Source organism: Apostichopus japonicus, chromosome 8 (assembly GCF_037975245.1).
Source record: "Apostichopus japonicus isolate 1M-3 chromosome 8, ASM3797524v1, whole genome shotgun sequence".
NCBI lineage: Eukaryota > Metazoa > Echinodermata > Holothuroidea > Aspidochirotida > Stichopodidae > Apostichopus > Apostichopus japonicus.
This window is the reverse complement of record NC_092568.1, coordinates 6545914-6561947: the sequence shown is the minus strand read 5'-3', so window position 1 is coordinate 6561947 and position 16034 is coordinate 6545914. Positions and strand designations below refer to the sequence as shown.

The 16034-nt window shown below is 38.1% G+C and overlaps 1 protein-coding gene across 6 annotated transcripts in view; it reads right to left on the bottom strand.

Annotated features, from left to right (window-relative positions):
- Positions 1 to 16034, bottom strand: part of LOC139970567 (tubulin polyglutamylase TTLL5-like) — a 185279-nt gene that overhangs the window by 54484 nt on the left and 114761 nt on the right. The window contains exon 32 of one of the 6 annotated variants that reach the window (XM_071976368.1): positions 4410 to 5678. The exons of the other annotated variants lie outside the window; for them this stretch is intronic. Within the exon in view, the coding sequence (XP_071832469.1) occupies positions 5647 to 5678 (32 nt within the window). The 3' untranslated portion in view covers positions 4410 to 5646. Of the gene's footprint in view, positions 1 to 4409; positions 5679 to 16034 lie in introns of those variants that run through there. 6 annotated transcript variants of the gene reach the window in all.

Here is a 16034-nt window from a genome sequence, read left to right as displayed (position 1 = left end):
GAGTAAGGCTGGACAATGGTTTCTCCATGCATACATCTTAATGAGTAGGGAGTGAGTGTGGCTGGACAATTTATTTCTCCATGCCTACATCCTAATGAGTAGGTAGTGAGTATGGCTGGACAATTTATTTCTCCATGCCTACATCCTAATGAGTAGGTAGTGAGTAGGCTGGATAATTTATTTCTCCATGTCTACATCTTAATGAGTAGGGAGTGAGTAGGCTGGACAATTGTTTCTCCATGCCTACATCTTAATGAGTAGGTAATGAGTATGGCTGGACCAATATTTGTTCCATGCCTACATCATAATGAGTAGGGAGTGAGTATGGCTGGACAATTTATTTCTCCATGCCTACATCTTAATGAGTAGGTAGTGAGTAGGCTGGACAATTTATTTCTCCATGCCTACATCCTAATGAGTAGGTAGTGAGTAGGCTGGACAATTTATTTCTCCATGCCTACATCCTAATGAGTAGGTAGTGAGTAGGCTGGACAATTTATTTCTCCATGTCTACATCTTAATGAGTAGGGAGTGAGTGTGGCTGGACAATTTATTTCTCCATGCCTACATCTTAATGAGTAGGGAGTGAGTAGGCTGGACAATTTATTTCTCCATGCCTACATCCTAATGAGTAGGTAGTGAGTAGGCTGGACAATTTATTTCTCCATGCCTACATCCTAATGAGTAGGTAGTGAGTAGGCTGGATAATTTATTTCTCCATGTCTACATCTTAATGAGTAGGGAGTGAGTAGGCTGGACAATTGTTTCTCCGTGCCTACATCTTAATGAGTAGGTAATGAGTATGGCTGGACCAATATTTGTTCCATGCCTACATCATAATGAGTAGGGAGTGAGTATGGCTGGACAATTTATTTCTCCATGCCTACATCTTAATGAGTAGGTAGTGAGTAGGCTGGACAATTTATTTCTCCATGCCTACATCCTAATGAGTAGGTAGTGAGTAGGCTGGACAATTTATTTCTCCATGCCTACATCCTAATGAGTAGGTAGTGAGTAGGCTGGACAATTTATTTCTCCATGTCTACATCTTAATGAGTAGGGAGTGAGTAGGCTGGACAATTGTTTCTCCATGCCTACATCTTAATGAGTAGGTAGTGAGTATGGCTGGACCAATATTTGTTCCATGCCTACATCATAATGAGTAGGGAGTGAGTACGGCTGGACAATTTATTTCTCCGTGCCTACATCTTAATGAGTAGGTAGTGAGTAGGCTGGACAATTTATTTCTCCATGCCTACATCCTAATGAGTAGGGAGTGAGTATGGCTGGACAATTTATTTCTCCGTGCCTACATCTTAATGAGTAGGTAGTGAGTAGGCTGGACAATTTATTTCTCCATGCCTACATCCTAATGAGTAGGGAGTGAGTATGGCTGGACAATTTATTTCTCCTTGCCTACATCTTAATGAGTAGGTAGTGAGTAGGCTGGACAATTTATTTCTCCATGACTACATCCTAATGAGTAGGGAGTGAGTATGGCTGGACAATTGTTTCTCCATGCCTACATCTTAATGAGTAGGTAGTGAGTAGGCTGGACAATTGTTTCTCCATGCCTACATCTTAATGAGTAGGTAGTGAGTATGGCTGGACCAATATTTTTTTCCATGCCTACATCATAATGAGTAGGGAGGGAGTATGGCTGGACAATTTATTTCTCCATGCCTACATCTTAATGAGTAGGTAGTGAGTAAGGCTGGACAATTGTTTTCTCCATGCCTACATCTTAATGAGTAGGTAGTGAGTAAGGCTGGACAATTGTTTCTCCATGCCTACATCTTAATGAGTAGGTAGTGAGTAAGGCTGGACAATTGTTTCTCCATGCCTACATCTTAATGAGTAGGTAGTGAGTAGGCTGGATAATTTATTTCTCCATGTCTACATCTTAATGAGTAGGGAGTGAGTAGGCTGGACAATTGTTTCTCCGTGCCTACATCTTAATGAGTAGGTAATGAGTATGGCTGGACCAATATTTGTTCCATGCCTACATCATAATGAGTAGGGAGTGAGTATGGCTGGACAATTTATTTCTCCATGCCTACATCTTAATGAGTAGGTAGTGAGTAGGCTGGACAATTTATTTCTCCATGCCTACATCCTAATGAGTAGGTAGTGAGTAGGCTGGACAATTTATTTCTCCATGCCTACATCCTAATGAGTAGGTAGTGAGTAGGCTGGACAATTTATTTCTCCATGTCTACATCTTAATGAGTAGGGAGTGAGTAGGCTGGACAATTGTTTCTCCATGCCTACATCTTAATGAGTAGGTAGTGAGTATGGCTGGACCAATATTTGTTCCATGCCTACATCATAATGAGTAGGGAGTGAGTACGGCTGGACAATTTATTTCTCCGTGCCTACATCTTAATGAGTAGGTAGTGAGTAGGCTGGACAATTTATTTCTCCATGCCTACATCCTAATGAGTAGGGAGTGAGTATGGCTGGACAATTTATTTCTCCGTGCCTACATCTTAATGAGTAGGTAGTGAGTAGGCTGGACAATTTATTTCTCCATGCCTACATCCTAATGAGTAGGGAGTGAGTATGGCTGGACAATTTATTTCTCCTTGCCTACATCTTAATGAGTAGGTAGTGAGTAGGCTGGACAATTTATTTCTCCATGACTACATCCTAATGAGTAGGGAGTGAGTATGGCTGGACAATTGTTTCTCCATGCCTACATCTTAATGAGTAGGTAGTGAGTAGGCTGGACAATTGTTTCTCCATGCCTACATCTTAATGAGTAGGTAGTGAGTATGGCTGGACCAATATTTTTTTCCATGCCTACATCATAATGAGTAGGGAGGGAGTATGGCTGGACAATTTATTTCTCCATGCCTACATCTTAATGAGTAGGTAGTGAGTAAGGCTGGACAATTGTTTTCTCCATGCCTACATCTTAATGAGTAGGTAGTGAGTAAGGCTGGACAATTGTTTCTCCATGCCTACATCTTAATGAGTAGGTAGTGAGTAAGGCTGGACAATTGTTTCTCCATGCCTACATCTTAATGAGTAGGTAGTGAGTAAGGCTGGACAATTGTTTCTCCATGCCTACATCTTAATGAGCAGGTAGTGGTAGAAGTTGACATGTTAAAGTACCAATTTGATAACGAAGAACTTCATTAGATACAATGGCTTCCTGTGTTCTTCTAATGTTTTTTATCATAATTATGCATATCATGTTCACAATCAATCACCCTTTACAACAACATGTATATGAAAACCATGGTAGATATGAATGGTATGATTTTCATGGGTTAGAGGAATTTAACATTATTAAAAATTGCATCAAGTGAACCTATATATCAACACTGTTACATCATCTTGATAAAGCACACCACTCACAGTACAGTGAGAAGATAAACATGTCGTATATGGAAAATGACCCTATAAACATTGGTCAATGATAGGCTGGACTAACACACAGACAATAAAGATTGCTTGCTAAGCAACATAAAACTTCTTCAAGTGTCCCTCATAAGAAATATTGTATTGTTTTACATGTTTCTGAATATTTACTGTAAAACTTGCATATGAGAAATAAATTGGAACTTAAAACTCCTTATAGCCTTACTGAAGGACCATGATGATCAATTAACCACTTCATGAAATATTTTATAACAATAACTATTCTGTTTTGGCGCATAATGGCATAGAAGATTTATCCCTAAATGACATTTCCTGAATTCTAAATGGTGAATGTGGTTTGTTAATACTCAACATTTATTTTGAACAAATTTGGGACATAGACATTCATATCTGGGGCAGGAATAATTTAGAAAAATAATCCAAACATTGTCCCTGGCCTTTGACCTACATTTTCCTGAATAACATCAAAGTATACCTTCACACTTGCAGATGAACAATTTTCTATTTACAATGTCACAACAGAGTGATCCCTATATGACCTTTGACCAAAAACTTTGAAATACTACAACTTTCTTTCCAAACAATGATGTCTAAATAAGCTTTGAACTTCTTGGCCAGGTCTTGTAGCCAACCACCAAAGGATCATTATGTCCGAACTTCATCAAAATAGAAAATCCTCTAAATGAGAGAAGCATTTTACAAATAGAGGAAGGGCAAACAGAAGTATAAACAAAAAGACACACCCTTTGAATTTAATTTGAACTCTTGCAAATCTGTTCACTTGACAGCTACAGTTACAACTCAAATTGCTATAAACTTGTTCATATTACAACTATATCACAGATTATCATAAACAACCCCCTTCCTCTCCCTCCAACAGTGCCCTCTAGCTAGGAAAAAAAAACCTTGAATAAAGTAAGAGCTGGATCTGTCACTTGAACAAAACTAGATCTGTCCTACAAAACACTATGGTAATTAAAACACACACACACACACACAAATGAAAACATGCTTAGTAGTAATGCCTTTTCACAAGTCATATGACTGTATTTAATAGTAAACTGCAACAGGATTTTAAAGTTTTGACAATTATTGACTTGATACGATGATCAGCAAGGGGATCTTGGTGCACACCAAACCTAAAGGATTTTCAAACATGCTATTCTTTTGGAGAAATCCCATTCACAAGATTTGCAGACTTTGAAGTCTGTCAAGTATGTAGACGTCCATAAATACTTTTGAAACACTATTGTGAATCCACATAACAAGTATTAAGTGTATCCAAGCCTTACTTTTGGAATCACCACGGTTTGCTAGTTTGTCAGACTTTGAACTTAAATGACTGGTAACTTCCTTAAGAAAAGAACAGAGTTCTTAAAAATACGAAAGTACATACATACCACGTAAAGTATAAAGTTCATCCAAGTAATACTTTTTGGAGTAGGTCTTATACATTTATGGGGGGGGGGGGTCTTGCTCTCATGTGAACCTACACATCAAACCATAAGTTCAACCATGCTTCTCTTTTGTAGTTATCATGTTCAATTGGTTTTGATGTTCAAAACTCTTTGACCTCTGTTGTTTTCAAGTAACCTTTGCCCTCCACAAGGGGTTAAATTGTCTACATTTTCTCAAAATTTGACCTCTAATGACTTCAAACGACCTTTTAAGTATCACAATTACAACAAGGTTCTTGTACTCACTAAGGTGAACCCATACACTACATATAAAGTTAACCCACTGTGTACGTTTGGAGTTATCCTGTTAACAAGTGTTCACAAACACATGCATACAATCACGCCAACAGACACCCGCAAACACATGCCATCACCATCACACTTATTCCTTTTTCCATCAGAAAGGAATCAAAGGTGGTAAATTTGCTAAGCTGAATTTAATTAATTTCATTTAAACCATCACTATAAGAGACACTTCCAAAGAAACTTTATGGCATAGCTGAGTAACCAGTTACTCCATGAGACAGACTATCAGGTCCTTCATAGACAGGTCATGTGGTGACCTACTTTATCATATTGCACAGAAGTTTCCAAGACAATGCAGTATTCTGTATCTGGCCACATACATTTCTGCAACTCTTTGCTTCAGCTTTGAAGACCTTTTAAAGTCTGCAGATATTTTCTTTGAGTGTAGAGGCCACCTCAAACACAAACTACAGCACACTCTTTGTACACTTTCATGTTGAATTAAGTCTCACTCCAGGGTGGCAGTAAACTGTTGACGCATCTCTGCCATATTCCATCAGTGTCTCACCACATGTGCTTGTATTGAAACTGTGAAAGGAAGAGAAACAAATGTGATGACAACATGTTCTTGTGGCTTGAATTGTTAAAGAATATATTCTACATCATTACACCAGCTGTAACTAACCTCATGTGTTATTAAATGTGCTTGCATGTGGTCTGTTAAACAGCAATGAAAAACATATGTCCAACTCCATAGTTATTCGACATACACAAGCAGTGTTGCTACTTCAAAGATGCACTGTGCCTTTGGTTCCTTCTCTTACTATACACACCATACATATATATGCTCTCATTAGAAACAGGGAAAGTAAAAACATGAATCAATACAATCACTTATAAGACAGAGACAGTAAAGGCATGAATCAATACCATCACTTACAAGACAGAGACAGTAAAGGCATGAATCAATACAGTCACTTACAAGACAGGGAAAGTAAAAGCATGAATCAATACAATCACTTACAAGACAGGGACAGTAGAGGCATGAATCAATACAATCACTTACAAGACAGAGACAGTAAAGGCATGAATCAATACAGTCACTTACAAGACAGGGAAAGTAAAAGCATGAATCAATACAATCACTTACAAGACAGGGACAGTAGAGGCATGAATCAATACAATCACTTACAAGACAGAGACAGTAAAGGCATGAATCAATACAATCACTTACAAGACAGGGACAGTAAAGGCATGAATCAATACAGTCACTTACAAGACAGGGAAAGTAAAAGCATGAATCAATACAATCACTTACAAGACAGGGACAGTAGAGGCATGAATCAATACAATCACTTACAAGACAGAGACAGTAAAGGCATGAATCAATACAGTCACTTACAAGACAGGGACAGTAAAGGCATGAATCAATACAATCACTTACAAGACAGGGACAGTAAAGGCATGAATCAATACAATCACTTACAAGACAGGGACAGTAAAGGCATGAATCAATACAGTCACTTACAAGACAGGGAAAGTAAAAGCATGAATCAATACAATCACTTACAAGACAGGGACAGTAAAGGCATGAATCAATACAATCACTTACAAGACAGAGACAGTAAAGGCATGAATCAATACAGTCACTTACAAGACAGAGACAGTAAAGGCATGAATCAATACAGTCACTTACAAGACAGGGACAGTAAAGGCATGAATCAATACAATCACTTACAAGACAGAGACAGTAAAGGCATGAATCAATACAGTCACTTACAAGACAGGGACAGTAAAGGCATGAATCAATACCATCACTTACAAGACAGGGAAAGTAAAAGCATGAATCAATACAATCACTTACAAGACAGGGACAGTAGAGGCATGAATCAATACAATCACTTACAAGACAGAGACAGTAAAGGCATGAATCAATACAGTCACTTACAAGACAGGGACAGTAAAGGCATGAATCAATACAATCACTTACAAGACAGGGACAGTAAAGGCATGAATCAATACAATCACTTACAAGACAGGGACAGTAAAGGCATGAATCAATACAGTCACTTACAAGACAGGGAAAGTAAAAGCATGAATCAATACAATCACTTACAAGACAGGGACAGTAAAGGCATGAATCAATACCATCACTTACAAGACAGAGACAGTAAAGGCATGAATCAATACAGTCACTTACAAGACAGAGACAGTAAAGGCATGAATCAATACAGTCACTTACAAGACAGGGAAAGTAAAAGCATGAATCAATACAATCACTTACAAGACAGGGACAGTAGAGGCATGAATCAATACAATCACTTACAAGACAGAGACAGTAAAGGCATGAATCAATACAATCACTTACAAGACAGGGACAGTAAAGGCATGAATCAATACAGTCACTTACAAGACAGGGAAAGTAAAAGCATGAATCAATACAATCACTTACAAGACAGGGACAGTAGAGGCATGAATCAATACAATCACTTACAAGACAGAGACAGTAAAGGCATGAATCAATACAGTCACTTACAAGACAGGGACAGTAAAGGCATGAATCAATACAATCACTTACAAGACAGGGACAGTAAAGGCATGAATCAATACAATCACTTACAAGACAGGGACAGTAAAGGCATGAATCAATACAGTCACTTACAAGACAGGGAAAGTAAAAGCATGAATCAATACAATCACTTACAAGACAGGGACAGTAAAGGCATGAATCAATACCATCACTTACAAGACAGAGACAGTAAAGGCATGAATCAATACAGTCACTTACAAGACAGAGACAGTAAAGGCATGAATCAATACAGTCACTTACAAGACAGGGACAGTAAAGGCATGAATCAATACAATCACTTACAAGACAGAGACAGTAAAGGCATGAATCAATACAGTCACTTACAAGACAGGGACAGTAAAGGCATGAATCAATACCATCACTTACAAGACAGGGACAGTAAAGGCATGAATCAATACAATCACTTACAAGACAGGGACAGTAAAGGCATGAATCAATACAATCACTTACAAGACAGGGACAGTAGAGGCATGGATCAATACAGTCACTTACAAGACAGGGACAGTAAAGGCATGAATCAATACAATCACTTACAAGACAGGGACAGTAAAGGCATGAATCAATACAGTCACTTACAAGGCAGGGACAGTAAAGGCATGAATCAATACAATCACTTATAAGACAGGGACAGTAGCGGCATGAATCAATACAATCACTTACAAGACAGGGACAGTAAAGGCATGAATCAATACAATCACTGACAAGACAGAGACAGTAAAGGCATGAATCAATACAGTCACTTACAAGGCAGGGACAGTAGAGGCATGAATCAATACAGTCACTTACAAGACAGGGACAGTAGCGGCATGAATCAATACAATCACTCACAAGACAGGGACAGTAGCGGCATGAATCAATACAATCACTTACAAGACAGAGACAGTAAAGGCATGAATCATTACAGTCACTTACAAGACAGAGACAGTAGAGGCATGAATCATTACAGTCACTTACAAGACAGGGACAGTAGAGGCATGAATCAATACAGTCACTTACAAGACAGGGACAGTAAAGGCATGAATCAATACAATCACTTACAAGGCAGGGACAGTAGAGGCATGAATCAATACAGTCACTTACAAGACAGGGACAGCAAAGGCATGAATCAATACAGTCACTTACAAGACAGGGACAGCAAAGGCATGAATCAATACAGTCACTTACAAGACAGGGAAAGTAAAAGCATGAATCAATACAGTCACTTACTTACAAGACAGGGACAGTAGAGGCATGAATCGATACAGTCACTTACAAGACAGGGACAGTAAAGGCATGAATCGATACATTCGCTTACAAGACAGGGACAGTAGAGGCATGAATCAATACAGTCACTTACAAGACAGGGACAGTAAAGGCATGAATCAATACAATCACTTACAAGACAGGGACAGTAAAGGCATGAATCAATACAATCACTTACAAGACAGAGACAGTAAAGGCATGAATCATTACAGTCACTTACAAGACAGGGACAGTAGAGGCATGAATCAATACAATCACTTACAAGACAGAGACAGTAAAGGCATAAATCATTACAGTCACTTACAAGACAGGGACAGTAAAGGCATGAATCAATACAGTCACTTACAAGACAGGGACAGTAAAGGCATGAATCAATACAATCACTTACAAGACAGGGACAGTAAAGGCATGAATCAATACAATCACTTACAAGACAGGGACAGTAGAGGCATGAATCAATACAATCACTTATAAGACAGAGACAGTAAAGGCATGAATCATTACAGTCACTTACAAGACAGGGACAGTAAAGGCATGAATCAATACAATCACTTACAAGACAGGGACAGTAGAGGCATGAATCAATACAATCACTTATAAGACAGAGACAGTAAAGGCATGAATCATTACAGTCACTTACAAGACAGGGACAGTAGAGGCATGAATCAATACAGTCACTTACAAGACAGGGACAGTAAAGGCATGAATCAATATAGTCACTTACAAGACAGGGACAATAAAGGCATGAATCAATACAGTCACTTACAAGACAGGGACAGTAAAGGCATGAATCAATACCATCACTTACAAGACAGGGACAGTAGAGGCATGAATCAATACAGTCACTTACAAGACAGGGACAGTAAAGGCATGAATCAATACAATCACTTACAAGACAGGGACAGTAGAGGCATGAATCAATACAATCACTTACAAGACAGGGACAGTAAAGGCATGAATCAATACAATCACTTACAAGACAGGGACAGTAGCGGCATGAATCAATACAATCACTTACAAGACAGAGACAGTAAAGGCATGAATCAATACAATCACTTACAAGACAGGGACAGTAAAGGCATGAATCAATACAGTCACTTACAAGACAGGGACAGTAAAGGCATGAATCATTACAGTCACTTACAAGACACGGACAGTAGAGGCATGAATCAATACAGTCACTTACAAGACAGGGACAGTAAAGGCATGAATCAATACAGTCACTTACAAGACAGGGACAGTAAAGGCATGAATCAATACAATCACTCACAAGACAGGGACAGTAAAGGCATGAATCAATACAATCACTTATAAGACAGGGACAGCAGAGGCATGAATCAATACAGTCACTTACAAGACAGGGACAGTAAAGGCATGAATCATTACAGTCACTTACAAAACAGGGACAGTAGAGGCATGAATCAATACAGTCACTTACAAGACAGGGACAGTAAAGGCATGAATCAATACAATCACTTACAAGACAGGGACAGTAGCGGCATGAATCAATACAATCACTTACAAGACAGGGACAGTAAAGGCATGAATCAATACAATCACTTATAAGACAGGGACAGTAGAGGCATGAATCAATACAATCACTTACAAGACAGGGACAGTAAAGGCATGAATCAATACAATCACTTATAAGACAGGGACAGTAGAGGCATGAATCAATACAGTCACTTATAAGACAGGGACAGTAGAGGCATGAATCAATACAGTCACTTACAAGACAGGGACAGTAGAGGCATGAATCAATACAGTCACTTACAAGACAGGGACAGTAAAGGCATGAATCAATACAATCACTTACAAGACAGGGACAGTAAAGGCATGAATCAATACAATCACTTACAAGACAGGGACAGTAAAGGCATGAATCATTACAGTCACTTACAAGACAGGGACAGTAGAGGCATGAATCAATACAATCACTTACAAGACAGGGACAGTAGAGGCATGAATCAATACAATCACTTACAAGACAGGGACAGTAAAGGCATGAATCAATACAGTCACTTACAAGACAGGGACAGTAAAGGCATGAATCAATACAATCACTTACAAGACACGGACAGTAAAGGCATGAATCAATACAATCACTCACAAGACAGGGACAGTAGCGGCATGAATCAATACAATCACTTACAAGACAGGGACAGTAAAGGCATGAATCAATACAATCACTTACAAGAAAGAGACATTAAAGGCATGAATCAATACAATCACTTATAAGACAGAGACAGTAGAGGCATGAATCAATACAATCACTTACAAGACAGGGACAGTAGAGGCATGAATCAATACAATCACTTACAAGACAGGGACAGTAGGGGCATGAATCAATACAATCACCTACCTGTCTAAAGTTTATATATATACACACATACAGCTTTACCATTATGACCACACAGTTTATAGATTTCTTCTTGTATATATCATAATAGCTTTAAAATTCCATAATGCTTCAGGCAGATCTAGTGCTGCAAATGTATTCTTAACTTCTTCCTACACCAATTGGAGTCTTTTTCTCTATCTAAAATTCAAAATCATTTTATTGCTGAAATCCCTGTGGAAAGTCATCAGAGAAGGAGACCACCCTTATCTTGGGATTTGAGTCTCAAGTTTCTTTCACAGAATATGTTCTTGTACACTTTGATGGAGCAACCTCTGGCGCATTGGGGCATTAAAGACACATCAAAGAGGGGAAGCCGCAGGAGAGAATTGTAGTAGGATTAACTGAGGCTTAACTTAGTAACAATCTAAAGGGAAAGAGAATGTGCCACAAGATGAGACTAGTTAGACAAACTTGAAATTATTTGGAGTATATGAAATGGGTGAAAATAAACAGAGTATCATTTTTAATCTAAGCAGCAGGAATAGGCTTCCATAATTCATTCCCCATCTGTCTTCTAGAGTTCACAGTTAGATGAGTTGTGGAGGGATAACTGTCAGAATGTGTCTACCCTGGCAAACTCGCCCGTTCATTATTTCAATCATGACATATTTAAGAGCGATGACATACACGGTGAGCAAGTCTAGCTCTCGCTTGATATAGAAAGATAAAGTTAGTGTTGTGTTGAAAGACTAAAGTGATATGGGATTAAGAAAGGCTAATGCTTCCACAAAGGATTTGTAAGATTATGGTAAGGTTAAGTTGAGAGGTGCGTGGAAGGCTATCATGGTAAGTAAACCCATGCAGTAATGTTGGGTGTGTGTGTACGTGGGTGATGGTCTCACTTGTCTTGTAAACCCATGAAGGGTAATGCTACTGAATGTCATACTTGGCATGTGGGTTGCCTGTAAATAGTACATCAACATCCTTATTGTTTCTGGTGGGATTCAAAAGTCAGTAATTAATATCGCAAGAATCATAACTTGAAGAAAGTTAGTAGAAGGATCATACATAGTCCTTATGAGGCACAAGAAGTTACAGTATTTGGGTGGAGGTTAGTCTATCAGTAAAATTAAAATTGAATTGAGGCAAATAATGTAGCCATTACTATATGCAATAGTTGTTATTATTTTGTATTTCATTTTGTATGTTATGTGTGTACACACAGAGGTACACACAATTTGTCTTTGACTTTCCTTGATGGGAATGTTCTACTTTATTTAGCCAGAGGGCTTCCTAGAACATTCCTTTCACAAATATGTAATATGTTTTAATAAGCAATATATGTCATCTTGTGGTAGAAGAACAAACAAATGAAATGAAGTCAACCTAACTTTGATATGTTGCAAATTCTATAAAAGTCAATGCTTTCAATCCAGTGAGATATGATGGTATCTGCAGCTCATTAAATAATGTAGCTTGACTACTTAGTACAGCTTATAAACCATGAAGTCAATTCCTCAGATGCAACAGAGATCTCAATAGGAAAACATAAGACTTTAATGGCTTTAAATATAATGTTTACAGTGTACTACAATTTATAGTCTATGACATATGGTGTCTAATGTCACCTAAAGTTGGGTGTATTTATATATAAAGGTAAAATATTGAGGATTGAGGATTTATTATGCACAGACATATCCACCAATAACAGATAATGGTGCTTAAGGCACATCACAATATTACCCTGATCAACGATAACCTGTTAAACCAGGGAGCTGCTACTCTAGTAGCAGCTCCCTGGTTAAACATAGAGACACACCCTCCACATGGCAGCAGCTAAACAGCGCACAGCTGACAATTTATCTCACAGGTCCCCATTTATACACCTGGGTGAACAGAGGCAATGGAGATGAAGTGCCTTGCCCAAGGACACAAGGTAATGATCTGGCCAGGACTTGAACCTGCAAACTTTAGATACTGTAACAAGTCCACTGCCTTCATACCCACTAGAACACAACACTCTTTATTTAGTTAAAGAATGCTTTGGATGAGTTATTAGTCTTGATATTACAATTAATTGAGCCCAAGATCAGCATTAATTTAGCCTTTAAAGGAACATTCCAGACAAATAACATGTTTGCAAGGTGAATATAGGCTATCCTGAACCTAGAAGAACCAATACTCAATATTACAACCCCAATTTCTTTTCTTTATTCTTTTTCAATTTTATCATGGCTAAGATTTTGCTGTGAAATTCTCAGAGGGAGCCTCCCATTTACAATCTACATATTCAGTGAGAATGTCAAAAAATTCTCCAGAACTTATGAAACTGGGGACTTACAATATCATATATAATTTGATCAATCACAGTATCACTTCCTTCAATTGGCCACGTCTAAAGATATTTCAAAACACCTGAGCAGTGAAGACTCGCAATGAGAGGAAGGTAAGATCACAGGCTGACATAATGGATACACTCATGTAAACAACAACATATGATATATGATATTGTAATGAACTGGACAGATCAACAAAACTGAGTGCTTATTGCCATCACATCTAATTATAATACTGCTTTGTAGCGTACAAAATCAGATTATATATATACTCAATGGGTTCATCTATGATTAGCCATAATTCACAAATTTAGTGCAAAGTGCTGTACGACCAGAGCTTGGATATCATTGCAAACTACTAGCAATGCACATAGATAGTCCTGCACAAATCAAGGATGTCGGCACGATTAATCCCTATTTTTATATTTTTTCACCAAAATCACATCAAGAATAAGAATTGATCACTTTGATAGTTTCTGAACAAAAAGTGCACTATACCTATGCTTTGTTGTACTAAAATTTGCTATATTATATTAAACCACTAATAACTTGTTAACTCTGTAATTTTGATCGGCCTTAGCAATCTTAAAGGCAGTCTGTATAGACAGTAAAATGACATTTAAACTGAACATTGTCGACATTCCTTAACATGTTTCCGTGAATTGAAATCATTTACTCTGTACACATAGTACCTTGATGATATCATGCATCCGAACCAAACAAATCAGTTAGGACTTTCCCTATACGGGCCCTCTGTAATGACCAATTAAACCTCCCAGTCTGACACCACTTCAGTCAGCAATACAGGTAATGATAATATCATTACAGCATACCACATGTCCTGAGCAGATGGTCCTCATACTGTGTATTACCAAGTGTTCGCAAGTAGAAGGAATTTCTAAGGAATCTAATTAGGTTTTCACTCTCTGCAATAAGCATTGCTGAAACATATCATTTTAATTATATCATTTCAACTTGTGTCCGGTAACAACCTAAGTGAAAAATGTGGGATGGTACTAAAATCAAAACTATGTATCCAAATTTCACCTGATGATATGCAGTTGCTTTCTAGACCTGCCCACACAGACCACATTCTTCAGAGTACTGACAATGAAAGAATTGCTTAACGGGTGTTAGAAGGTGGGTGCCAAGATCAAAAAGAATAACAAATGTAATTGACAATGGCATTAATTTTCTTGACACAAACAGATAAACATCAAAAAGACCTAAGATTGTGAGAAGCTTTTGAAAGGACACAAATGAAGACAAAGAACCCACTTAAGAAACTTCTCAGACAGTTCTCTGTCTATAATTTAACCACTCTCCCCTCCTACCAGTTCACCCCCTTTCTTTTCCATTTTCTTCTATAATGGTTCAGCTCTTATTTTAAAGTTTCAATACAATACAGACAACTCAACAGGAATTTCCCATTTCAACATCTGTTCCCTACAACCGAATGAAACATTTCTCTTAAATTGATAAGAGATTGTTCCCCTTTGTTATTCCATCTTGGGATCGTACCGTGGGGGTATCTATATATGCAAAGTAGAACCCACTGCAAGTGAATACAAATGAATTGTGATACCAGAGATTGGATCCAGGGACTTATTCCCTAATCTTGGTGTCACTACTGAACATTTACACTCACTTATTCCCTATTCTCGGTGTCACTACCGAACATTTACACTCACCTATTCCCAATTCTTGGTGTCACTACTGAACATTTACACTCACTTAATCCCTATTCTTGGTGTCACTACTGAACATTTACACTCACTTATTCCCTATTCTTGGTGTCACTACTGAACATTTACACTCACTTGTTCCCTATTCTTGGTGTCACATCTGAACATTTACACTCACTTATCTCTATTTTTGGTGTCACATCTGAACATTTACAATCACTTATTCCCTATTCTCGGTGTCACTACTGAACATTTACACTCACTTATTCCCTATTCTTGGTGTCACATCTGAACATTTACACTCACTTATCCCTATTCTTGGTGTCACCTCTGAACATTTACACTCACTTATTCCCTATTCTTGGTGTCACTACTGAACATTTACACTCACTTATTCCCTATTCTTGGTGTCACTAACTGCATTTACACTCACTAATTCCCTATTTTTTGTGTCACTTCTGAACACTTACACTCACTTATTCCCTATTCTCGGTGTCACTACTGAACATTTACACTCACTTATTCCCTATTCTCGGTGTCACTACTGAACATTTACACTCACTTATTCCCTATTCTCGGTGTCACAACTGAACATTTACACTCACTTATTCCCAATTCTTGGTGTCACTACTGAACATTTACACTCACTTAATCCCTATTCTTGGTGTCACTACTGAACATTTACACTCACCTATTCCCAATTCTTGGTGTCACTACTGAACATTTACACTCACTTAATCCCTATTCTTG